At 41.7% G+C, this 27,964-nt stretch overlaps 1 protein-coding gene across 3 annotated transcripts in view; it reads left to right on the forward strand.

The window, feature by feature from the left end:
* The window catches only part of hadhb (hydroxyacyl-CoA dehydrogenase trifunctional multienzyme complex subunit beta), a 66,365-nt gene that overhangs the window by 36,186 nt on the left and 2,215 nt on the right, over positions 1–27,964 (forward strand). For all 3 annotated transcript variants that reach the window (XM_072563414.1, XM_072563420.1, XM_072563430.1), the window contains exons 7-14: positions 1,683–1,770; positions 2,224–2,411; positions 8,340–8,520; positions 14,766–14,887; positions 20,612–20,691; positions 20,803–20,850; positions 20,944–21,031; positions 23,581–23,655. In XM_072563414.1, the coding sequence (XP_072419515.1) occupies positions 1,683–1,770; positions 2,224–2,411; positions 8,340–8,520; positions 14,766–14,887; positions 20,612–20,691; positions 20,803–20,850; positions 20,944–21,031; positions 23,581–23,655 (870 nt within the window). The remainder of the gene's footprint in view (positions 1–1,682; positions 1,771–2,223; positions 2,412–8,339; positions 8,521–14,765; positions 14,888–20,611; positions 20,692–20,802; positions 20,851–20,943; positions 21,032–23,580; positions 23,656–27,964) is intronic.

Consider the following 27,964-nt stretch of genomic DNA (forward strand, 5'->3'; position numbering starts at 1 on the left):
TGGTGGCATTATTAGACGGCACCAGTAACGTTGACACTTGGAGAGTCAATTTAGAGATTCTTGATTTTGTAGTTTGTTTTAAATTCCTTTGTCTTCATGTCTTTTGAACTCGATAGTAGCGGGGTGTGGTATTGGGGCAGGAGTGGAGCAGGGTTGTGTGTGTGTATGCCTTTCTCCTTTGTTTTAGCAGCAGTGCAACAAGGTATAAATGGCTGCTTCAGAGCTGTGGCCCTCACAGTACTCCAGTCTACAGACTAGAATGATTGGCCAAATAACATCTGGAGAAATGTTACGGCCAGATTTTAATTTTTAATATATTGTTAGAGCTGTTGCTGATTTTCTTGCATTATTTTTATTTCTCAGATCTATTTTGATTTGGAACTGGGAGCTAAATATTTGTTTTGGTTGAATCTGGCTGTTGATGCTACAATGCGCATATTTGAAAGCTCTCAGCCTAAGCTGCCATGAGAGGCTCTTAGAAGCTCAGAATGGGAAAGTAAATTATACATATTTAAAAATCACATGCACCAGGTATAGTCCAACAGTTTTATTTTGAAGCACTAGCTTTTTGAGCAGTGCTCCTTCATCAGGTGGTTGTGGAGAATAAGATTGTAATACACAGAATTTATTGCAAAAGTTTTCAGTGTAAGGTAACTGAAATTATATATTGAGAAAAGACCTGGATTGTTTAAGTCGGTCATCTTTTAGAATGACCATATTGATTTCAGTTCGTTCTTATGTAAATCGCAAAACTTTTTTTAAAAGTTACATTCTCAAGTGAATTTTAACAATTGGTGTCATGTCAGCCCAAATAATATATTGAAAGTACGAGCTGCCCTGTGTGAGACTGTCTGTGCCACAATGGTCTGATTTGATTCTAATCGAAAAAACTGACTAACAGAATCTTACATGGATTCATGCCTTTTTCATCAGATGGTGAAGGCCAACACAAGGGGACATAGCTTTAAATTGAGAGGTGATAGATTTAGGACAGATATCAGTGGCAGTTTCTTTACTCAGAGTAGAAGGGGTGTGGAATGGCCTGCCTGCAACAGTAGTAGACTTGCCAATGTTAGGGGCATTTAAACGGGCATTTGACATACATATGGATAACAATGGAACAGGTTAGATGGGCATCAGATTAATTTCACAGGTTGGCACGACGAGGGCCATGGGGCCTGTCCTGCCCTGTTATGTTCTGTGTTTAAATCTGATGAGTAACCAATAAGATCCATTTTGAGGGTCTTAATTTTTCTGTGTTGTAAATACAAAGGTAGAAAATCTGATTTGGTTCGCCTGTCTGTTTCTGTGTCATAATAAAGTTTCTGAAAGACAAAACAGGTATGTCTGCAAGAAGTGGCCCCTGCCGAAGGGAGGGAATCTGATATATATTCAGCCCCCTTGTTCGCTGCTCTTGTTAAATCTGTCTGATTGGAGAGTTTCCCTTACTCTGCAGAGGTACAACATTTCCTTGGGCTTCATACATCTTTCTCAGTCGGTGAATTTATAACCATGATGTTCTTTCAAAAAAAAATGGAATTAAAAGTAAAAATGTCTGTATAATCTTCAAGGCTCTTCTTCTTCTTTGTAACATACTGAAGTTGATGTATTTTATAACCTGATACAAATGCTATTTTATTTTGGTTTTCTTCTTTGCTCACTGCTGTAATTTATTTTAATAGGCCTCACTTGGAGCAGGGTTTTCTGATAAAACTCCATCCCACACAGTTACCATGGCTTGTATTTCCTCCAATCAAGCAATGACCACAGGCAAGTGCAAAGAATTTGATATATCAAGTGTAGTATTAGAAGGTTGACTTTACTAATGGCAATCAAAAGTTAAGCTAATTTGAAAGTTAGTCAATTAATATATCATGAACTCGAGTATTACTGAAAACAATGCACGTTTTGTTGAAGCTTTTCATTTTGGACTCACCAGGACAATTTAGAAGATTACCAATTAGTGGAACGCTTATATTTATTATATATGAGAATTGCTCATCTTTGTCTTTTTACAGCAACACAAATTAGAAAGTAGTTTGCATGTCCCTTTAGCAGGAACTTCATTTTGTCAGTTATTTGGTTTTCTCCACAAGTATCAAGTATTTTAAGCATGTATGAATTACAGCAGGGCCAGCTTTAAGATTTTATTTCTGGATTAAAACCTCTACTTTTTTTTAAACGTTCGCCATTAAGGTTTATATTATTGTATTTGTTTTGCAGCTGTTGGTTTAATTGCCTCTGGTCAGTGTGAAACAGTGATAGCTGGTGGTGTGGAGTTCATGTCAGACGTTCCCATTCGTCACAGCAGGAAAATGAGAAAGACTTTGCTTTCGCTTAATAGAGCTAAGACAATCGGGCAGAGATTGTCTCTCCTTGGAAAAATCCGCCCAGACTATTTTGCACCGGAGGTATTTATATAATCCATCCTTACCATAAAATGGGCAGGGGAACAGTTGTCAGTTTCAAAATGACGCCATGTTGAAATAAATGAGCTACCAAGCTTGTTTCAGTTCATATCAAGCCATATGTTTAATTGTATCGGATAAACTGCGCTCAAAAATTATATTTATCTCCTGTAGAAACAACTGAAAGCAGTTTTTCACAAGTATTAGCAGCCAAGATTGTTTTTATGTGCCATTTATCAAGGTGTAGTTGCTGATTGGCCAGGTTTTAGGTAGAAATTTGCCAAAATTCCTTAAGTGCTGATCTGACAAAATGTCAGTGATTACTCCTGAGTGATGCCTGTTATCTTTTCATGCAGATAATAGTCTTCACATGACTAGCAAATGGTGCAAATACTGTTCATTACATGGAAGGAAAGTCACTTTGTAAAATTTAAAATACTGTTGAATGAACTAAAAGATGAGAAATCCCTTCCACTAGCTGGCCTGCATCCTAGATTTATTAAAGAAATGACTGCAGGAATTGTGAATGTGTTGGTTTCATTGAGCCAGAGCTCCAGATTGTAAAATTCTGGTTTTCTTCAGATTATAGGATAGCAAATGTGATCATCCTGTTCAAGTAAGGAGGGAGAGAAGCAACAGAAACTTAAACGCCAGTTAGCTTAATGGTAGAAATATAATTAAGAAGAATGTGTTAAAGGGTACTTGGGGAATCACAGTATCGTTTGCCAAACTCAGCACTTTACAGAAAGAAAATTATGGATTCATGAAGTTAACCAACAGAAAAGAGGTGAAATAAATGCTATTTTCAAAATGACAGAATGTAACGAATGAATTGCCATAAGATTTTGCCCCTTTACTCTTTTATTAGCGAAACAAAACTAAGTTTGAAATCTTTGAGGTGAATGTGAAGAAACTGCACAGGCATTTGGACTAATTAAATGTTTGGCAGCAAGTTGGAAAATTTAATACAATGTGGGAAGTGTGAAATTATCCACTTTTAAGAAAATGGAATAAGATTGAGTTTTGAAAGGTGACAGACCAAGAGGCATGGTGATTCACAGGGATTTGGGAATCCTTGTACATGAAGTTAAAAATCACACATCATCAGATTATAGTCCAACAGATTTATTTAGAACTGCTAGCTTTCAGAGCACCGCTCCTTCATCAGGTAGCTGTGGAGCAGGATCATAAGAAACAGAATTCAGAGCAAAAGATTAAAGTGCCATGCAACTGAAACAATATATTGAACAAACCTGGATTGCTGTTCAGTCTTTCATCTTTTTGAATGGGTTGCAGACTTCAGTTCATAAACATGTAAATCCCAGAATCTCTTTCAAGTCACAATCCTGAGATAACTTCAGTTTTATGTAAAAAAAAAGGTGACATCTCAACTCAGACAATGCATTAGAAGTGTGAGGTTAGTCTGTCTGTGTCCCAGACTTGAATCAGATTGGTTCTATTTCCAAAGTACAAATTTATAAAATATTACATGGATTGACAGGTTGCAAATTGGTCCCCATGGCTGTTCCGTGTGTCTGGATGAAAAACTCTGAGCACCATCCTGCAACTGATCTGCTTCATCCTCGACCACAACGTTTTCACCTTTAACAACCAGTTCTTTGTCCAGATATACGAAACCAAACCGCCATCAGGATCAAACTTGCACCCCATTATGCCAACATTTTCATGCGCAAGTTTGAACAAGATTTCTTGGCTATACAGGACTTCCAACCAGCACTATACACCAGATATATTGATGACATTTTCTTTCTCTGGATCCATGGCGATGAGTCACTGAAACAACTACAAAGTGATATCAGCAAGTTTCATCCCACTATCAGACTTAGCATGGAATACTCTTTAGTATCTGTCTCATTGTTGGACACACACATCTCCATCAAGGATGAGCACCTCAGTACCTTACGCTATCGCAGATCCAAGAATAACCTCATGATGCTGCACTTATCTAGCTTCCACCCTCAATATATTAAAACTGCCAGCCCCTACAGACAAGCCCTACGCATACACCGGGTCTGTTCAGATGAGGGATGCGACAGACACCTGAAGGTGCTGAATGTCGCCCTGATAAGAACAGGACACAATGTTCAACTCTATGATTGCCAGTTCCCTCATGCCACAGCAAGAACCTGTAACAACCACCTCGGGGGACAAACACGGGATGCAACCGATAGGGTACCCTTCGTTATCCAAGTATTTCCTGGGAGCTGAGAAACTATGCCATGTTTTTTGCAGCCTGCAACACAACACATCCTCAATGAGGATGAGCACCGTGTGCTCTACTTCTCACCTTTTTAAACAACTGCCAAACCTTAAACAGACCTTTGATTGCAGCAAACTGCCCAGCCTTCAGGACAACATTTGTTGCGAGGATGTATCTTCAAGAGCGTTAAAAGTTGGCAGAGCTACCTGACAGCACCAAGTGTTCATAGTAAGGTAACACGTCGTCGAAAGCTAAATTAGCTGGTTGCCTGGAAATGATGTAACAGATTGGAATTATACCTGAAAAATACCAAATTCCAATCAAGATTGAATTGAGTATATTGACAATCTTTCAAAGCTAAGGACACAATCTGATGCTTTGGGAATTTAAGACCAGGGAAAATGGAACAGTTGAGAGAAGTGCCCAGCTACCAGCATGTAAAAAGACTGTTTGAAAAATAGCTCTCTGAAAAGTACTATTATCAATCAGTAACTAGTGAAGCAGAATCCCTCAGAAGAAAAGAAGACACAGGAAGATCCAAATACAAGTACCGAAAGCTGCCTGGTTTTGAGGTAAGAAGTGTTGTTTTGTAAATCATAATTTAGTGTTTTATTGGACTAGTATTATAGAAGGGAAGGTAACAGGTAGGGATTGTAAATAGTTGTTAGTTAATAGTTATCTGTTATACTTGAAGAAATAAAGTTGTTAATTTTTACTTTAACTAGTTCTTGGCCTATCGAATTTTCACAGATTACTGCATGGGGTAAATCTTTTCTGTGTTGCTGGTTTTAAATTAAGCAGGAGAATTTTCTCTGTACTGTAACAACATTTAACCACAGCACCATACAACCCTGTCATGGCAACCACTGCACGATGTATCAAAGTGTCGATTATGGAGACCTCCATCTTGTGCGGGGACACCAGCCACCATGTATGCGGCAGGTACTCATGTGACTCAGCCAATGCTGCAGACAAGGATACCTCGAGGAATGGCACATTGGCAAGATCAAGCAGACTCTGTGGTAACAGATGAATGGACACTGTACCTTAATCACTAGGTAGGGGTGTTTATTTCCCCCCCACCCTCAGTTGGGGAACACTTAAGCAGCAAGGGGTATATGGCCTCGGATCTTCAGGTGACCATCCTCCAAAGTGGACTTTGGGATACGCAACAATGCAGCGTGGCTGACCAGAGGATACCCATGAGGATGGCTTCAATTGGGATCTTGGGTTCATGTCACGCTTCAGGTGCCCCCATCTCTATATATCTCTTTCTTTTTTTTCTCTCTCTCTTTTCTCTCTCTCTCTTTTCTCTCTTACACACAAGCACGCGCACACTCACCCCAGGCGCACACCCTCTCACAGGTTTATACTCCATCACACTCGAGCACAACCTCCACGAATCATGCACACAAGCCAACACATACACTCTCATGTACATTCACACTCACTTAATCACGTGTGCACACACACCCTCTTATATAGGTCTATGGGGTGAATTTGCATTTGCAGACTTGTTGTATTTTGCTCAAAAAGCATGCGATATGCAGTCAGTCAATCCATGCAATATTTTGTAAGTTCCACTTTGGAAATAGAACCAGTCTGATTCAAGACTGGGGTACAGACAGACCCTAACCTCCCACCTTTAATGTATTATCTGAGCGGAGATGTCATCTTTTATTTCATAAAACCTTAAGTTATCTCGAGAGTGACTTGAAAGAGGTTCTGGGATTGACCTATTAATGAATCAAAACCTGCAAAACATTCTAAAAGACGGAATGCTTAACAGCAATCTAGATTTGTTCAATATATCATTTCAGTTGCATGACACTAATTTTTTTGCTATAAATTTTGTCTTATGATCCTGCTCCTCAGCTACTACTGAAGGAGTCGTGCTCCCAAAGCTAGTACTTTCAAATAAACTTGTTGGGTGATTCCAGTAAGGCGTTTGATAAGGTTCTCCACGGTACTGCACGAAAGATGGAGGCATGGAATTGAGGGTGATTTTAACGGTTTGGATCAGAAATTGGGATCAGACATTGCCAAGCTGAAAGAAGACCGAGGGTAGTAGTTGATGGGAAATATTCATCCTGGAGTTAAGTTACTAAAGGTGTATCGCAAGGATCTGTTTTGGGGCCATTGCTGTTTGTCATTTTTATAAATGACCTGCATGAGGGCATGGAAGGATGGGTTAGTAAATTTGCAGAGGTGGGCTGAGAGGTGACCAATGGAGTTTAATGCAGAAAAGTATGAAATGATTCACTTTGGAAGAAGCAACAGGAATAAAGAGTACTGGGCTAATGGTAAGATTCTTGATAGTTGAGCAGAGAGATGTCAGGGATCTATGTACATAGATCCCTGAAAGTTGCCACCCAGGCTGGTAGGGTTGTTAAGAAGGCATATGGTATGTTAGCTTTCATTGGGAGAGAGATTGAGTTTTGGAACAACGAGGTCATGTTGCAGCTGTACAAAACTCTGGTGTGGCTGCGCTTGGAGCTTTGCGTACAGTTCTGGTCACCCCATTAGAGGAAAGATGTTAAAGCTTTGGATAGGGTTCAGAGGACATTTACTAGGATATTGCCTGGTATGGATGCTGTTGTACGAAAGAATAAAAATGGGCCAACGTTTTCTTAGTTTGAAGAATATGAGGTGATCTTATTGGAACATATGAACATATGAAACACTGAGAGGATTTGGCAGACGAAATGCTGAGGCACTGTTTCTCCTGGTTTTCAGAGTCAGGAAACCAGGAGCGTAGTCTGAGTAGAACTTGGATGAAGTGAAATGTTTTTAACTTGGAGGATTGTGAATGTTTACAGCAATTCTTTACCCCAGAGAATTGTATATGCTTGGGAGAAAGTGAGGAATGCCGATGCTGGAGATCAGAGTTGAAAAATGGCACTTGAAAAGCACAGCAGGTCAGATAACATCTGAGGAGCAGGAGAATCGATGTTTCAAGCATAAGGCCTTCATCAGGAATCATATGTGCTTAAACACTGAGTATATTCAAGACTGAGATCAATAGATGATTGGGTGTTTTGACAATCTAGAAATGAGAGGTTCTAATGGGAAGTTGAAGCTTGTTTTAAAATTCAACCATGGAATCCATGTTGGAAAGAAGGCTCTCTAGGCTACAGGGAATAGACCGTTTGTTTAATTGTACATGTGGCGTTATTACTTAATTGCTGTGAGTGTAAAATTTATTCCATTATGCAAAGTTAGTAGGTTTGAATGCAGTAAAATCTGCGTATCCTTTTTGAGAAACACAAAATAGTATTATTATGATCTTTCATTTCTGATGCTTCTCAGACCTGCACAGAGATTTTATATGTAAAATAAAGTGAGTAGCTCCTTTTTCATGTATAATGGACATATTAGATAAATATGATTATCATTATTTGGCTGCAAAAACATGCATTGCTAGCCAGAGTGTTTTTGAACCTCCTCTTTTAAAAGTGGAATGTTTATCGTAATGGTTCATGATTTTTCAGGTGGCTCAGTTTAAATTTGTGAAAATTCTGGAAGAGGTATAGAAACCTGTTGAATGTGGGATAAGGATGGAGTTTTTTTTTAATGCTGTTGTAAAAGTTAAGAATTACCTATGGTGGAAAATGAATTTTTCATGAAGTTCAAATCCTGATTTGATGCAACAGACATTGACCAAATAGCATATATAAATACTGTACTTAGTCATGTAATCACTTCTGCAGCTCCCAGCTGTAGCGGAGTTCTCCACGAGTGAATCAATGGGCCACTCTGCAGACAGACTTGCAGCAGCATTTGGTATATCACGTGCAGAACAAGATGAATTTGCTTTGCGTTCCCATACTTTGGCCAAGAAAGCAGAAAATGAGAAGTTACTGAAGGATGTCATCCCATTTAAAGTGCCAGGTAATTATCTTTGCATATGCTTGCATTTAACTGAAAAGTGCTCTGGTTAAATGTTATTAATTGGAAGCACATGCCTTTAGTTGTCTTCTATGTATGTGATTTTAAAGAATATTGTTTATTTTGGGGATAATATCTTCACGACAGTTGCAAGAACCATCACTGATGCTTTGGACATCTAGGACTGGTCAATGTACGGCCATGCATTTTTAAAAATCTCATTTTTGACATTACCTTGTCTCATTTATAGATTAGAACCAAGGGAGAATCTTAATAAAATCAGTTTCGTGAGAAGGTAAATCTTTAGTTAAAAAGACACACAAGTACGGCAACACACAGAATAAAAGACTAATTAAATGATATGGAACACAATTTCCAAGAGTCCCAAAGAACTTTAAAATCAGTGCAGCAGTTTTTAAGTGAAATCATTGTACAGTTGAAAATTGTAGACACCAGCTACAAACAACAGAGCAGTGAAATGATGAACAGATAGATAGTATACACTTTTTTTGGTGTTTCATTGTAGAATTAATGTTGACGTTTGTTTTATTATTTATTCATGGGATGTGGGTGTTGCTGGCCAAGCCAGCGTTCATTTCTGTAGATTGTCCAGATGGACAATAAGAGTAAACCATGTTTGTATGTGTCTGAAATAATGTTAGCCAGACCAGTTAAGTGTAGCAGATTTTCTTCACAAAAGCACTGATGAATCATGTACATTTTTAACAATTGATGACGGTTAAATGATGTGTATTAAGTTAGGTTTTCATACCACATTATTATTGAATTCAAATTTCTTCATCTGCAGTGGTGGAATTTGAACCTTTGTCCCCTGAGCATTACTTTTAATCTTGAATACTAGTCCAGTGAGCCATAAAACATTTGCTCCATAAATGCTTTCAGATCTGTTGAGTTTCTCTCACTTTCTGCTATTGGTTTAGGTACAGAAATGTACAGAAACATTCCTGAAGAAGGGCTTATGTCCGAAACGTCGATTCTCCTGTTCCTTTAATGCTGCCTGACCTGCTGCACTTTTCCAGCAACACATTAAGCACAGAAATGTACTTTGTAAAACTTGGTTTAATAAAAAATTGACCTATGGCATCTATTTTTTTTTCCCAAGCTGACATTTCACACACACCATCTATCATTTATTCCCCACTATAAAATTAATTTACACGAGCAGAGAATGAAGCCCTGTCCAATAAATTATTACACTTTTCATATTAGATCACGCATAAATAAGTTTGTAATACATTACAGGTTGAAACAGCTTATTCAAAACTGTTATCAAATGCAAAGTCATGCCAGCCTTTTACTTAATCCATTTTATCGGTAAGAGTTTCAGTTTAACCAGAAATAAACATCACAGACTTTTACACCATTTCACTTTTTCTGATTGAGCTTCAGAATAGCAACCTTTCATCTTTGCCCCTTTTTAAGGAAGGTATTTTGCTTTGTCTGTTCCAAACAAATTCACCAGCCTACTGATACGTTTGGTTTTATTAGTTTTCTGTTAAAAATAATTTTGTCAGTAAATCCAAGACTATCCTCCTGAAACTTGAATATTTATTTAAAGGGAGAGAATTGCTTGTTCCTCAATGGATTAACTCCGTTAACTTTCCCACTTATCAGGCCTTTTCATTTTTTTTTAAAACCTTCCATAACTGATCCCCATGTGAAATGGTATTGTGCTAATTAAAATGATTTGGTCACTGCATTATAGGAAGCATGTGGAAGCTCTGGAAAGGGTTCAGAGGAGATTTACTAGGATGTTGCTTCATATGGAGGGAAAGTCTTACGAGGAAAGGGTGAGGGATTTGAGGCTGTTTTCATTAGAAGAAGGTTGAGAGGTGACTTAATTGAGACATAAAAGATAATCAGAGGGTTCGATCAGGCGGACCGAGAGACCCTTTTTCCTAGGATGGTGATGGATAGCACGAGGGAGCATAGCTTCAAATGGAGGGGTGATAGATATAGGAGAGATGTCGGAGGTAGTTTCTTTACTCAGAGTAGTAGGGGCGTGGAACACACTGCCTGCAATAGTTGTAGACTCACCAACTTTACGCACATTTCAATGGTCATTGGATAGACATATGGACGAGAATGGAATAGCGTAGGTTAGATGGGCTTCAGATTAGTTTCACAGGGCAGTGTAACATGGTGGGCCGAAAGGCCTGTACTGTGCTGTCATGTTCAAAGTTCTGTACTTTCAGGCAAGCTTCTGGAATCTATTCATCTTGGATGCTTTTTCGTACTTATCAAAAGTTTCAGTAGTTAATAGGGAGTGATGAGCCCAGTTCTAAAGTTTGCATGTTGGATTTTTTAGAGTAGCAATAGAGTAGTTTTGAGTTTTAAATGTTGCATTCAGACTTTGGGTCAATGCTGTTTGCACCATCTGAAACTAGGATATCTGCTACTAGATGCTTTATTGTAGTTGGAACCTGAGGTGTGTTGCTAGCCATACATTTTATTATTGGAAATGTCCTGGACAAAGTTGGTGCAAGGAGCTCCTTCATATTAAATGAAGACTTTTTTTTAGTAGACTTCTCGAGCACCAAATATCTGATTATATAATTAGCCATATTCTATAGTCCTGGTCCATTTAAGTGCTCATTTGTCTTAACTGAAGTGAAACAAGTCCGGTCCCTCAATTTTAGCATATTGACACTTGTGCAATTCTCTTTTTTTTCTCAATTCACCAGACCTCCTGAAAACTGATGAATGGTGTCTTGCCACATGCACAGCCCACCTCTCTGCTGTTCTGTAAATTTCATACTGTCTCATTATCTGAGCTGGTGGTAATAACCATGTAATCAAGTGATTTTTCTTGGACCTTGTTCTTGTTTCTTTGGGTTGATAGCTTTGATTTCCAGATTACCTAAAGTGAAAACAGACAAGGGTGCGTTGTAGTTAGGCTGGGGATGGGAGTGAGAGGGGAGAATACATGTCTGCCTGATTAGTCTATAGTTTTTAAGTCTGATGAAACTGGAAGTGTTACAACACTGGCATCTACCTGACAATGCTGAAAATTGCCCAGATAAGTCATGTACACAAACAGCAGGACAAATTCAACTCTGCCATTTGCTGCCCCATCAGTCTACTGATCATCAGTAAAGTGATAGAAAGTGACATTAACAGTGCTTTCAGGCAGCACCTGTTCAACAATAACCTGCTCAGTGACAACCAATTTGGGTTCTGTCATGGCCACTTAGATCCTGACCTCATTACAACCTTGGGTCAAACATGGGCAAAAAGGCTGAATTCCAGAGGTGAGGTGAGAGTGACAGCCCTTGACATCAACTGTATCAACGAGTATCAGAAGGAAACTCTCTGGTTGGAGCTATACCTGGTGCATAGGAAGATGGTTGTGGGTTTTGGAGATCAGTTATCTCAACTCCAGAATATCCCTGCAGGAGTTCCTCAGGGTAATGTCCTAGGCCCAAGCATCTTCAGCTGCTTCACAACTACATTCCTTCCATCATGGGTTCAGAAGTGATGATATTTGCTGCTGATTGGTGCTGAACATTGTGCATTCATGACTCGTCAGATATATTGAAGCAGTCCATGCTCAAATGCAACAAGATCTAGATAATATCTCTGCTTGGGCTGGCAAGTGGCAAATAACGTGCACCCTGTACAAATGCCACTTAATGACCATCTTCAATAAGAGATGATCTAACCACTGCCTCTTGACATTCAATGAAGTTACCATCATTGAATCTCCCACAGTCAATTTCCCGGGGATTACTATTGACCAGAAACTCGCTGCATTCACCAAAGATCCTCAGACAGCACCTTCCAAACCGACAACCATCAATGTAGGACAAGGGCAGCCACCACTTACAAGTTCCCCTCCAAGCCATCAATATCCTAAGTTGGAAATATATTACCATTTCTTCACTGTCACCAGGTCAAAATCCTGGAATTTCCTTCCAAGAGCATGGCGGGTCAACTTACAGATGGCAGACTGCAGCAGTTCAAGAAGGCAGCTGATCACCACCGCCTCCAGGGCAGTAGGTTACTCTGCTGATGGTCCTTCCCAGAATACCTCGTAGGATCTCCTTTTGAGGGATTAAAATGTGTGAAGTAGCCTCTCCCGCTGCAGTAAATTCCTGCTGGCTGTTTTACAAGAATGAATGTGTTCAATTTATTTAGATTTTGTGGCTGTCCTTGTTGCATAGCTGACAGTATGCTGATGATGAGATGCATGTGCAAAGTTTAAAGGTAAAAGATGAGGTGAGGTGTGTGAATGTTAGGTATTTGTTCAGATTAATAGATTGTTGCTAAGTTAGTAATGACAGTGTGGTGACTTGAGAAGTGCTTAAGATTAGTGGTGCAGTTGGTGAGATGTCATGTGTTGAAGGTACACTCATAAGTTGGGTGAAATCATGCATTAGCTCCTGCACTGTATTCTGCTCCATATAGATCTCTTTAGGTATTCCTTTCCACTCTCTCCTAAATGTGTGAACATATGACATCTCTCCAACTGTTCTACCCCACCTTTCACTGCAGTATCCAAAAACCTTGGTGCAAGTTCTGTTCTGTTCTAAATCATTTCCCGGGCTTACGATGCACACTGTTTGGAATGAAATAAGCAATGCCAGCCACAATACACCTCCTCTTTAATAAATATTAGCTTGGAGAAAGTGAGGACTGAAGATGCTGGAGATCAGAGCTAAAAATGTGTTGCTGGAAAAGTGCAGCAGGTCAGGCAGCATCCAAGAAGCAGGAGAATCGACGTTTCGGGCATGAGTCCTTCTTCAGGAATGAGGAGAGTGTGCCAAGCAGGCTAAGATAAAAGGTAGGGAGGAGGGACTTGGGGGAGGGGCGTTGGAAATGCGAGAGGTGGAAGGAGGTTAGGGTGAGGGTGATAGGCTGGGGGGGGGGTGCGGAGAGGTCAGGAAGGTGGTGCTGAGTTTGAGGGTTGGGACTGAGACAAGGTGGGGGGAGGGAAAATGAGGAAACTGGAGAAATCGGAGTTCATCCCTTGTGGTTGGAGGGTTCCCAGGCGGAAGATGAGGCGCTCTTCCTCCAACCGTCGTGTTGCCATGGTCTGGCGATGGAGGAGTCCAAGGACCTGCATGTTCTTGGTGGAGTGGGAGGGGGAGTTGAAGTGTTGGGCTACGGGGTGGTTGGGTTGGTTGGTTGGTCTGGGTGTCCCAGAGGTGTTCTCTGAAACATTCCGCAAGTAGGCGGTCTGTCTCCCCAATATAGAGGAGGCCACGTCGGGTGTAGCAGATGCAGTAAATGTGTGTGGAGGTGCAGGTGAATTTGTGGAAGGATCCCTTGGGGCCTTGGATATTAGCTTGCACCTTTTAATGTGAATATTGAGCAACCAGCAGTCTGTTAAAACCTTAGATGGGAAACTGTCTGGAAATACCAAAAGCATTGGTTTTATCTTCAGTTTTGCACCTTTCCATCAAATTTTATTATCGGACCATTGAAGGCTTAAAAAAAAATGCTACCCTGATAGGTTACACCTTGACCTGGCCGCATCTGTTATTTGTAGGTCCAAGATAAACATGATGCCTGAACAGACATTCTCTGTTGCTCATGTTTTGAACAAAAGCCTATGTGCAGATAATCCTTGAACATTAGGCCTTGAAGCTTTGGTTAAACATTTCCCCATTTTTGTTTGCACTTATCTATGGAGGGTATAAGTGAAGGACACTCGATGCATCTTCACTATATCCTTAGCAGTATAGCCTTGCTGACCTCTTGTAATGTTTTCCTCCTTGGTGCTTCTGTGACTTAAATTGTAATTTGTTGTAAATTGGGGCATCATTATGCTCTAGGGTGAGCCCTGCTTAGGAACTGACTTGAAAGTGATCAAACCTACTTCAGGCAGGATTCCTGCAACCATTATTTGCTTATTTTTAAGTTGTTCTTACAGTAAGCTTTATCTGTTTTCTGTCATCCACTGTTCATTTTGGAGATGGGCCCACAACATCTGACTTATTTTCGAGCACAGTAATTAGAGCAATTAAGACTTGATGACAGTTTGACCTGCATATAGCATTTTTAGTTGGTCTTTCTACACCCAGTGATCTGACTCGGCTGGTTGCATTAAACAATAGCACCTGTTACAAATGCCTCCTTGTGTTAAGATTGTATCTCAAAGCAAATAAAAGTAACTGTAATTTTCACTGAAGAAATGTTTGCATTCTGGAGGAAAAGGTGTATTTATGTGGTTAAGAAGCTGAATTGGATTTGTATGACTTATTATACATGTTGTTTTAAATCAGGTCGTCACACAGTCACGAAAGACAATGGAATTAGACCATCATCAATTGAAGACATGGCTAGATTGAAGCCAGCATTTATCAAACCACATGGAACAATTACTGCTGCCAATGCATCATTTCTGGTAAAAGCTTAGAACAATATTGTGAATTACTGATGGAATATTATGACAATGATTTAAGAGAATAAATTGATTTTGAAGCAACTTGTTGCAATAGTCCGTGCTCCTTATCAGGAGCACATATTTGTGTTGGTTGTTACAATTGATTTTGAGAACTACCTGAATATTTTCTGATGAAAATTCAAGATTATATTGTTTATTTGGAATCTTGAGTTCTAAAAAGGATAGAGCCATGTACACCTTTTAAGCTGTTTTATATTTCAAAGCATTGCTTAGGTTAAGAAGGATATAGTTTTAGTTTGGCTTTGACTCCTATCTGGAAATGTATTTATATCCAATTAAATAAGGCATTTTTTTAAAAAAAATCTTTATGGTAAATAGTTTAGGACAGGAAAAGTGGAAGAGAGGGGATAAATGTGCTGTTGCCTCACAAAGTTGTCTTACAACACACTGAAGACTGACACAACCAAAAGGTTCTTTGAGAATTTGAGTGAGAACTCCCTAAGCAGAATGCTGTGGAAAAGGAACATAGAACATAGAACAATACTGCACAGAACAGGCCCTTCGGCCCACGATGTTGTGCCGAACTTCTAACCTAGATTAAGCACCCATCCATGTACCTATCCAAATGCCGCTTAAAGGTCGCCAATGATTCTGACTCTATCACTCCCATGGGCAGCGCATTCCATGCCCCCACCACTCTCTGGGTAAAGAACCCACCCCTGACATCTCCCCTGTACCTTCCACCCTTCACCTTAAATTTATGTCCCCTTGTAACACACTGTTGTACCCGGGGAAAAAGTTTCTGACTGTCTACTCTATCTATTCCTCTGATCATCTTATAAACCTCTATCAAGTCACCCCTCATCCTTCGCCGTTCCAACGAGAAAAGGCCGAGAACTCTCAACCTATCCTCGTACGACCTACTCTCCATTCCAGGCAACATCCTGGTAAATCTTCTCTGCACCCTCTCCAAAGCTTCCACATCTTTCCTAAAGTGAGGCGACCAGAACTGCACACAGTACTCCAAATGTGGCCTAACCAAAGTCCTGTACAGCTGCAACATCACCTCACGACTCTTGAATTCAATCCCTCTGCTAATGAACGATAATACTCCATAGGCCTTCTTACAAACTCTATCCACCTGAGTGGCAACCTTCAAAGATCTATGTACATAGACCCCAAGATCCCTCTGTTCCTCCACCTGACTAAGAACCCTACCATTAACCCTGTATTCCGCATTCTTATTTGTTCTTCCAAAATGGACAACTTCACACTTGGCAGGGTTGAACTCCATCTGCCATTCCTCAGCCCAGCTCTGCATCATATCTAAGTCCCTCTGCAGCCGACAACAGCCCTCCTCACCGTCCACAACTCCACCTATCTTCGTATCATCTGCAAATTTACTGACCCACCCTTCGACTCCCTCATCTAAGTCATTAATAAAAATTACAAACAGCAGAGGACCCAGAACTGAACCCTGCGGAACTCCACTTGTAACTGGACTCCATGCTGAATATTTACCATCTACCACCACTCTCTGCCTTCGACCGGTTAGCCAGATTTCTATCCAATTGGCCAAATTTCCCTCTATCCCATGCCTCCTGACTTTCCGCATAAGCCTACCATGGGGAACCTTATCAAATGCCTTACTAAAATCCATGTACACTACATCCACTGCTCTACCCTCATCCACATGCTTGGTCACCTCCTCGAAGAATTCAATAAGACTTGTAAGGCAAGACCTACCCTTCACAAATCCGTGCTGGCTGTCCCTAATCAAGCAGTGTCTTTCCAGATACTCGTAAATCCTATCCCTCAGTACCCTTTCCATTACTTTGCCTACCACAGAAGTAAGACTAACTGGCCTGTAATTCCCAGGGTTATCCCTATTCCCTTTTTTGAACAGGGGCACAACATTCGCTACTCTCCAGTCCCCTGGTACCACCCCCGTTGCCAGTGAAGACGAGAAGATCATTGCCAACGGTACTGCAATTTCCTCTCTTGCTTCCCACATAATCCTAGGATATATCCCATCAGGCCCGGGGGACTTGTCTATCCTCAAGTTGTTCAAAATGTCCAACACATCTTCCTTCCTAACAGGTATCTCTTCTAGCTTATCAGTCCGTTTCACACTCTCCTCTTCAACAATACGGTCCCTCTCGTTCGTAAATACTGAAGAGAAGTACTTGTTCAAGACCTCTCCTATCTCTTCCGACTCAATACACAGTCTCCCACTACTGTCCTTGATCGGACCTACCCTCGTTCTCGTCATTCTCAGGTTTCTCACATACGCATAGAATGCCTTGGGGTTATCCTTGATCCTATCCGCCAAGGATTTTTCATGCCCTCTCTTAGCTCTCCTAATCCCTTTCTTCAGGTCCCTTCTGGCTATCCTGTATCCCTCCACTGCTCTGTCTGAACCCTGTTTCCTCAACCTTATGTAAGTCTCCTTCTTCCTCTTTACTAGACATTCAACCTCCCTCGTCAACCAAGGCTCCCTCACACGACCATTTCTTTCCTGCCTGATCGGTACATACATATCAAGGACACGTCGTATCTGCTCCTTGAAAAAGTTCCACATTTCCACCACATCCTTCCCTGACAGCCTATGCTCCCAACGTATGCTCCTCAAATCCTGTCTTACAGCATCGTAATTTCCCTTCCCCCAATTGTAAAATCTTCCTTGTTGTGCGCACCTATCTCTCTCCATAACTAAGGTGAAAGTCACAGAATTGTGGTCACCATCACCAAAATGTTCACCCACTAACAAGCCCACCACTTGTCCCGGTTCATTACCGAGTACCAAATCCAATATGGCCTCCCCTCTGGTTGGACACTCTACATACTGCGTTAGAAAAGCTTCCTGGACACACTGCACAAACACCGCCCCATCCAATCTACTTGATCTAAAGAGCTTCCAATCAATATTTGGGAAGTTGAAGTCACCCATGACTATGACCCTGTGGCTTCTGCACCTTTCCAAAATCTGTTTCCCAATCTGTTTCTCCACATCTCTGCTGCTATTGGGGGGCCTATAATAAACACCCAACAAGGTGACTGCACCTTTCCTATTTCTGACTTCAGCCCATACTACCTCCAGAGGCAGATCCCCCTCAAACTTCCTTTCTGCAGCCGTTATACCATTTCTAATTAGCAATGCCACCCCCCCTCCTTTTTTACCACCCTCCCTAATCTTACTGATACATCTGTAACCAGGAACCTCCAACAGCCATTCTTGTCCCTCATCTATCCATGTTTCCGTGATGGCCACAACATCGTAGTCCCAGGTGCCGATCCACGCCTTAAGTTCACCCACCTTATTTCTGATACTCCTTGCGTTGAAGTATACGCACTTGAGCCCATCTCCGTGTCCGCAAGTAGTCCCTGTCAGTGCTACCTTCTCCACAGCCTCCCTACAGTCTTGGGCATCCTGACACACAGCTAGCTTACTTGCTGGACTACAAGTCCGGGTCCCATCCCCCTGCCAAATTAGTTTAAACCCCCCCGAAGAGTGCTAGCAAACCTACCCCCCAGGATATTGGTGCCCTTCTGGTTCAGGTGCAACCCGTCCTGTTTATACAGGTCCCACCTTCCCCAGAATGCAGTCCAATTGTCCAAATATCTGAAGCCCTCCCTCCTACACCATCCTTGCAGCTATGTGTTCAACTGCACTCTCTCCCTATTCTTTGTCTCTCTGTCACGTGGCACCAGCAACAACCCAGAGATGACGACTCTGTCTGTCCTAGCTTTTAGTTTCCAGCCTAACTCCTTGAGCTCTTGAATGACCTCCCCACCCCTCTTCCTACCTATGTCGTTGGTGCCAATGTGTACCATGACTTCTGGCTGCACACCCTCCCCCTTAAGGATTCTGAAGACACGGTCCGAGACGTCTCGGACCCTAGTACCCGGGAGGCAACAAACCATCCAAGAGTCTCGCCCATGTCCACAGAACCGCCTGTCCGTCCCTCTAACTAGAGAGTCCCCTATAACTAGCGCTCTCCTCCTCTCCCCCTTTCCCTTCTGAGTCTCAGAGCCACAGACCCCTTCACTGCAGCTTACACCTGCAAGGCTGTCCCCCCCCAACAGTTTCCAAAGCTGCATACTTATTTTTTAGGGGAACGACCACAGGGGAACCCTGCACTGCCTGCTTCTTCCCCTTCCCACCTCTAACTGTTACCCAGCTACCTCTGTTCTCCGGCGTAACTATGTCCCTGTAGCTTATATCGATCACCCTCTCAGCCTCTCGAATAATCCTCAGCTCATCCAGCTCCAGTTCCAGTTCCCTAACTCGTTCGGTGAGGATCAGGATCTGACTGCATTTCCTGCAGACGAAGTCGGCAGGAGTATCGGTGGTCACCCCTACCTCAAACATCCTGCAAGAGGAACATTCCACCGCCTGCGCTGCCATGACTGTACACTTTGTCTCCAAAAACAAGAACACTGAGTCAATAACCTGTGGACTTTAATGTTAGGTTAGAGGAGGAGGGTGGGAGGGAGGCCCTACGAAAGTAGGACCTGGGGTCTAGAACACACCCACTCAAATACTAATCACTTACCTTCCCGCCCAGCTATGCGCTCCAACCTCACTTCCGCTGCCCGCTACAGGTAAGTAATTTTGAAACAAACTGTCTTACCTTAGCTGTAGTCTCCTGGGTTCGCTTTTCCTCGGCCGCTGCTCCCACTCAAGTTTTAGAGTTTTAGAAATCTATATAAAGAAATAAGTGAAATGTATTAGCCTAATGTTTGAAGAGCTCATGAAGGGTCGTTAACTAATGAAGATAGCATTGACTGAATGCAGAAGTTTTGCTGGGGAAAAACCAGTACTGCCAGGCCAATGTGACCCTTCACTGAGGCTTGTGTTCCTTTTAAAGTTATTGAGTGTAAAAGGGTTGAATCTTTATTTATTGATCTCTGAGGTAAAACTATTTCAAATATTTTATTTTATTGTGTAGAACAGTTTATTTCCTTTTGTGTGTAATAAATTTTGATGCCCTTTTGTGAAAAATATATTCAGTCTCTTTTGAATGTGTTCAATGACTGACCACCCATAGTGACGAAAGTTTTGATCTATCAAGCCAGGATTCATTCTGGAATCTGGCTTGTCCGGTTTTACCACCGGTTGGGTTCATTATATTATGTGAGGGGGTGCACAATTGTCACTACAAGTCCATCATTACTGTAGATAAACACCATAAAGTTTTCAATGTATGATTTATTGAACCTTGAACTTTAAGTCGTGACTCTGGGTTGAGATGGAGAGTCTAAATGATACTTTTGTGGGGAAACATTCTAAGCGTTGACTCCTATGAATAACTGGGCAGTTCTGAAGACTTGTCACTGGACCCAAAATGTTAACTCTGCTTTGTCTCCATCGATGATGCCAGACCTGCTGAGATTTTCCAGCATTTTCTGATTTTGTTTCTCAATAATGCCAAGCTTCCCTATTCACAATTGTAGTTTGAAACCAAATTTGTTGCTTTTACCAAATTACTGAGAAGTTAGAAATACAGATGAGTTGTTAGGGATTTTAGATACAGATTACAAATATGGCTGCTGAGATTGAACAGGTACCTTGAACTTTCAATTCCATGCATGGGGCAAAAAAACATAATTGTGGCCATATTCCCACTTCAAAATATAGCTTTTGCTTATTTTTGGAAATGTATATATTGCCAAGGTTCAGGTAGATCCTTGAGCATAACCTTTCCATGGTCTGAATTTCAGACAGATGGTGCATCAGCAGTGTTGATGATGTCTGAAGAAAAAGCATTAGCTATGGGTTACAAACCACTTGCATATCTGAGGTAAGGGAGCTACTTGTTTCTCATTGGTCTTCAGGGGAGGAATAAAGGGGGCAAGTATAAATGTGCTGTAGTGTGGTCTATATATTTTAAATAATATTTGGTTATTTTCAGGGATTTTGTATATGTTTCTCAGGATCCTAAAGACCAGTTGCTCCTAGGGTAAGTTTTTAAATCAATACTTGCCACCTATTAAGTTTGTGTGTCATTTTCCAGATGTTTTCTTTCTGTAACTAACAATTATTTTAATCCTAGGCCAACATATGCCACTCCTAAAGTTTTGGAAAAAGCTGGATTAACTCTTGAGGATATTCATGTCTTTGAGTTCCATGAAGCTTTCGCAGTGAGTTTACCTGTTAAGATCAAAAGAAACAGGAAGTCCATGTGAGGAGATGCCTTCTAGATAAAGTTATCCAGAATGAAAAGATTGTAATCAAATCTATTTTGCTTTCTGGTGGATCCACAATGTGTTTTATCCATTGTGGATGTTTCAAAAAAACAATCAAAAGGAATTGCCTTTGTGTGAATATGGTGTGATGAATTGGTAAATATATCTGTTCTCTAACTCAAAAATGTGTATTCAGAGTAACATTTTTAAAAAATAGACAGCGGTGAAACAAAATCAGGTTCATTTATGGATAATCTAAGTCTGTGATAACATTTCAACTGGTATCACTTGCAAGGCCTAGTTATGACACCTAACCTCATTTCCCTGGAGGTGTTGGTAATCTGGCTTCCTGAACCATTGCAATCTGTGATTCAGGCTCTCTTGGTATTGTTAGGCAGAAAAGTCCACGATTTTGATTAAGCAATGATGAAGGAACAACAATGTATTTCCAAGCCAGAATGTAATGTGACTTGGAGAGAAGCTTGCAGATGGTGATTCTCTATGTATCTGCAACCCTTGTCCTGCTTAACATTTATGGTTTTAGGTTGGGGATTTGCTGTTAAAGAAGCTTTGGCAAGTTGCTGCAATGCATTTTATAAGTAGCACTGCTGTTTGATGTGTGAAAATGGTGGTGGAAGGGGTGTCAGTCAGTTTTATCTGAATGGTGCCAAGACTCTGAAGTAGTGTTGGTACTGCATTCATGCCAGTAAGTGGGGATTGTTTGAACATATCCATGACTTGGTCCTTGTTGATGTTAGGCTTTGTGAAATCAATACTTGCCCTTTGATCTGCTCATATAGCCACAGTCAGAAGTCACACGACACCAGTTTCCACCAGTAAGTAATCTAATCTAAATAATCTAATCTAACCAGATTATCGTCCAGCTGGTTTATTTGAAATTACAAGCTTTTGGAGTGCTGTTCCTTCATCAAGTGAATTCAGCTTTGAATTTCAAACAAAGTGATTGGACTTAACCTGATGACTTAGAACTTTGTCCACCCCAATCAACAACAGCACTTCCACATCATGCTAAAGCAACTATTTATGTTGCTTCCAAGGTGTTGGTGGGGATTCAATAATGTTGAATATGAAGGAGAGATAATGAGGCTTTCTCTTCTTGCTGATGGTTGTTCTGTAGCACTGTGTGGCACTAATTTTGCTTGCTGGTTATCAGTCTAAATCTAGAAGCTATGTATTTCAGCTGCATGCAAATAAGGACTGCTTCATTACCTCGGATTGTTCAATTCCATTTACAATGTAAACTTTTCAGCACGTGTACCTAGTTCTGATCTTGTCATGGAGGTAGAGTCATTGATAAAGCAGCCTTCATAGTAGGAGCAGTCACCCTCTTACCTCCTGAATGCAGCTCTTTTTAAAGAAACCTGTTTGGTCTAAGGTTGAATGTGATCTGGTGTCACTTTGTCCTCATGGAACCTGAGGTCAACATTGGTCCATAGAAGATTGGTGAGTAGGGTTTCTTGATAATACCACTGATGATGATACAATTCATTGATTAGATTAGATTAGTTACAGTGTGGAAACAGGCCCTTCGGCCCAACAAGTCCACACCGACCCGCCGAAGTGCAACCCACCCATACCCCTACATTTACCCCTTACCTAACACTACGGGCAATTTAGCATGGCCAATTCACCTGACCTGCACATTTTTGGACTGTGGGAGGAAACCGGAGCACCAGGAGGAAACCCGCACAGACATGGGGAGAATGTGCAAACTCCACACAGTCAGTCGCCTGAGGCGGAAATTGAACCCAGGTCTCTGGCGCTGTGAAGCAGCAGTGCTAACCACTGTGCCACCATGCCACCCATGGTTTGGGAATCAATTAGCTCAGTTAGCTGTGATGCCAATTCCCATCACCAGTTTGAGATTACCATGAAGGACTCTCCCTTCTCAACCTTTTTCCTCACTTGAGGTCTGGTGGCCCTCAGATTAAATCACCACCAGGTACTTCTGTCTGATGAGAAAGCAGCCCCTATGGTCTGGTAAGACTATGGCAGCACAACAAATTCATTGGTTTACTAACAGTTGGGAGTCAAGTAAATGGGTGGACTAGATTTATCCAGTGTTTTGTGGGCAGGATATACCAGGCAATTTTTCATTGTTAGATTCCTGTGTCATTGCTGTTTTGGGACAGCTTGACAAGGGACATTAGTAAATTCTTTCACACTGTCACATGTTGTAAGTAGGCCTTTACTAATTGAAATATTCTCAATTAATAGTAGGATGTATCTTGTTTGGTTTTGCTGTTGAGTGATAATTATATGAAATAGTTGATTTACATTTTTTCTAAAACCAAACCTCTTTTGAGAAGACTTTGTAAGGATTGGCTTCCATTTTATCTGAAATTACTTAGGATCTCTATCAAAGTATTGTATTATTACTGTGAGATTTAGTGTTGCATCAGAAGTGGTGTCCATACCGATGACTCTTTATATTCTTTTGCTTAGAATAGCATTAACTTAAATTTACTTTTTTTTTTGAACAGGCACAGATCCTCTCTAATATGAAAGCTATGGATTCTGACTGGTTTGCAAAGACCTATATGGGTAGAAAATCAAGGGTATGTTTCAATTGAACTTGCCGTTTTAGAGTCTTACCGCTGAGAAACAGGCCCTTCGGTTCATTATGTCCAAACAACCAACTGTATGAATCCCATTTATCTACACTTGGCCGATAGCCCACCATGGCGTTTTAAGTGCTCATCCAGATGCTTCTTAAATGTTGCAAGAGTAACTGCTTCCACCATCATCTCAGGTAGCATGTTTCCGATTTCTACCACCCTCCTAATGAAATAAGATTTCCCCAGATCCACTCTAAACCACTCAGTTCTCAGTTTAAACTTATGTCCTCTGCTCTTAGACATATCTGCTTACAGAAAAGATTCTCATAATTTACTCTATCTATGCCTTTTGTTATCTTGTATATCTCAATTCAATTCCCTCCCCCACCCCCCCAGCTGTTAGCCGCCTCTGCTCCAAGGAAAACAAGCCTAACCTATCTTTTCTCGTAACTGAGACTTTCCATCCTGAGCAACATCCTATTGACTTTCCTCTGCAACCTCTCCAGTGCGGTCACGTCCATCTGATGGCGTAGTGATCAGAACTGCACACGGTATTTCATCTGTAGCCAAACCAATGTTTTATGGAGTTGTAATAGTCTTCCTTGCTCATATATTCTATGTCCTGGCTAATGAAGGCACAATCATTATGTATGCTGCTTTCACCACCACGTCTACCTACGCTGACATCGTTGGGGAAATTATTGACTTGTATACCAAGGTCCCTTTGTTCCTCATTACTCCCTAAGTACCTCCTTATTCATTTTATAGATCCTTCCCTTAGTAGACCTCCCATACTTCACCTCTCATTTCAGAATTAAATTCCCTCTGCCATTGCTCTGCCCTCTTTAATAGCTAATCCGTATCCTACTGTAGCAGGAGACCATCGTCCTCAGTAGCAATGACACCAGTTTTGGTGTCATCGTGCACTACATGCCCATGCTTAGTCTTCCTGGTGGTCACCCAACACTTTCCTGCTTGTACAGCTATTACTTCTGTTGTGACCAGCTCCTGAAATATACTGTCCACAACATCCTGAGGATCACAGATGCTCCATCATGAGCCTGTCCACAGCTCCAATGGACCAAAAAAAATAAGAACAGGAGAAGGCCATTTCACCCCTTGAGCTTGCTGTGTCATTCAGTAGGATCATGACTGATCCAAAATGTGTCTCATCCACTTCCTTGCCCTTTTCCCCTGTAACCCTTGATTCCCTGACTGAGCGAGAATCTATCTATCGCAGTCTTAAAAATGCTCAAGGATTTATCCCACAGCTTTTTGTGCAAAGAGTTCCAGAGACACTCAACCTGCTAAGGGAAGAAGTTCCTCCTCATCTTAGTCTCAAATTGGCACCCCTTTTTCCTGACACAGTACCCTCTCATTCGGCTCTTCCATGAGAGGAAGCATCCTCTCAGCAATTACCCTGTCAAGCCCTTTAAGAATTGGCATGGTGGTTCAGTGGTTAGCGTTGCTGCCTCACAGATCCACGGACCAGGGTTCAATTACACTCTCAGGCCACATGGCGCTTGCACATTCTCCTCCAATGTGTGTGGGTTTTCTCCAGGTGCTCCAGTTTCCTTCAACAGTCTGAAGATGTGCAAGTTAGGTAGATTGGCCATGATAAATTGCCCATATTGTCCAGGAATGTGCAAGCTGAGTAGATTAGCCATGTGAAATGCAGGTTACAGGGATAGGGTGGAGGGGGGGGGGGGTTGGGGGGGTATCTGGGTGGGTCTGGATGTGATGCTCTTCACAGGGTCACTGTAAACTTGATGGGCCAAATAGCCTGCTTCCTCACTGTGTAGAGATTCAATGATTCTATGAATCCTACATGTTTCTGTCCCAACTCTATTCCTTGATCTTTAGTCCTGTACTTTTTTTCGGTTGCAGATCTCCATTCCTGCCCCACTCCAGCTCCGTCCCGAGATCTCCAATTTCATGCCCACAAATGTACAGCCCAGCAGCACTGGTCCTGGTATTCCCTTTGGCCAAGGTGCACCATAGTGGTGGGATTCAGTGAGAGGCTGCAGCCATCACTGAGGGCAGTAAATCAAGCCTGTTGCCCAAACATACTTCACTAGTCTGATTTTGAAAAAAATGATTGAGTAACCTCCTGAGCAGGAGCGGAGCAAATCTTCCACTTTCTGCATCCTTTTGCCAGTCAAGCCAAGTTCTAGATGCTGAGAAGAAGCCAAGCCCAAGGAGAGTCTCCAGCTCAGGAAATTTCACAACTAGAGGGGGCGCCAGAGGAGTGCCCCCTGCCCCTCTTCCCTGCTGTCTGTTTTGCTTCCCAACTGCTGCTCTACATTTCACCCAGTCAGCCAAGCCACGGCACATAACCTTCAGTCAGTTCCCTGGTTGGCTGTAAGGCTTTTGGTGTTGGCAGGCTTCCAAATGGAAAGTGGTGCTGACTCTGAAGCAGAAGCAAAGATGCCAGACACTGTTCAAACTTCCTCTGGGCAACTACTCCACCTGAACACACAAAGTGAACACAAACAAAGTGTCCCTACCTCGTATTGCAAGGGCCCAAGTTCTCCTTCCATTGTAATCCTATTAAACTCAGAACAAATTACTCACCCTATTCAGCATATCTGATCTCTTCCTCTGCCTAATGACCAGCAAACCACACAAATAACACCCTTTTTTTTCGCTCTCGCTTGCTCTCTCTCTCTCTCTCTCTCGCTCCCTCTCTCTCTCTCTCTCTCTCTCTCCCCCTTTTCTTTTCTGTGTTCAATTCCAGCCTCAGGCAACTGTGTAGAGTTTGCACACATCCCCTATGCCTGCATGGGTTTCCTCTGGGTGCTCCAATTACCTCCCATAGTCCAAAGATATGCAGGTTCAATATGGAGTTCAATCCAGACAAATTTGAGGTGATGCATTTAGGCAAGTCTAATTCTAGAGCAAATTATACAATGAATGGAAGAGCCTTGGGAAAAGTTGATGGGCAGTGAGATCTGGAAGTGCAGGTCCATTTGTGCCCTGAAGGTTGCTGCACAGGTGGATAGAGTGATCAAGAAGGCATATGGTATGCTTGCCTTCATTGGACATGGTATTGATTATATGAGCTGGCAAGTTATGTTAAAATTGTACAAGACATTAGTTTGGCTGCATTTAGAATACTGTGTACAGTTCTGGTTGCCACATTACCAAAAGGATATGGACGCTTTGGAGAGGGTGCAGAGAAGGTTTACAAGGATGTTGCCTGGTATGGAAGGTGCTAGTTATGAAGAGAGGTTAAGTAGGTTAGGTTTATTTTTATTAGAGAAAAGGAGATTGAGGGAGGGACCTGATTGAGGTCTATAAAATCATGAAGGGTATAGACAGGATAAATAGAGATAAGCTTTTTCCCAGGGTGAAGGATTCCATAACGAGAGGTCAAACTTACAAGGTGAGAGGTGGAAAGTTTGAGGGGGATACACACGGCAAGTACTTCACACAGAAGTTGGTGGGTGTCTGGAACGCGTTGCCAGCAGAGGTGGTAGAGGCAGGCACGGTAGATTCATTTAAGATGCGTCTTGACAGATGCATGAATTGGTGGGGAGCAGAGGGATACAGATGCTTGGGAATTGGGTGACAGGTTTAGACAATAGACTTTGATCCGCTCAAGCTTGGAGGGCTGAAGGGCCTGTTCCTGGGCTGTAAATTTTCTTTGGTCTTTGTTCAGGTTAGGTAGACTGGCCATGGGAAATGCAGGGGTAGGATGGAGAGGCAGGTCTGAGTGGGATGCTCTTTAGAGGGTAGGTGTGGACTTGATGGGGCTGAATGGGCTGTTTCCGCATTGTAGGGATTCTATGATTCTTTATGATGCGGCTTTCTGCCGTTTATTTCCACTTTGTTCGTTTGTTCTCCCTTCACATTTTCTAACCTATTGCCCACTTATTTAACCTATCAATATCTCTTGGTAAACTGTTTGCATACCTCTCACAACCTTCCTTTCCACCTATTTTTGTGTTGTCTGTAAATTTGGATACAGTACATTCCTCTCTTCCTCCAAGGCATTAATATATATTGTACACAGTTTTGGTCCTAGCACTGAGCCCTACTTTTCACAGATCGCCAATCTGAAAAAGAGCCCCCTTCTGAAATGATATACTTCACAGATTTTTGAACTGAAGTTCTGATGTACGCATGGCAGACAAAACTGCATACGGCATGTTGTCATGTAATGTGTCGGGAATGGTAAAGACAAGGGTGTGGGGACAAAATCGGGAAAATGATACTGTTTGCTATTGGGGAAGCAATGCCTTCCTCTTCAAAGAGGGGGATGTTCTGGCTAGCTACTCTTTTTTTTTATATAATTTTTGCCAAACTG

Source organism: Chiloscyllium punctatum, chromosome 3 (assembly GCF_047496795.1).
Source record: "Chiloscyllium punctatum isolate Juve2018m chromosome 3, sChiPun1.3, whole genome shotgun sequence".
NCBI lineage: Eukaryota > Metazoa > Chordata > Chondrichthyes > Orectolobiformes > Hemiscylliidae > Chiloscyllium > Chiloscyllium punctatum.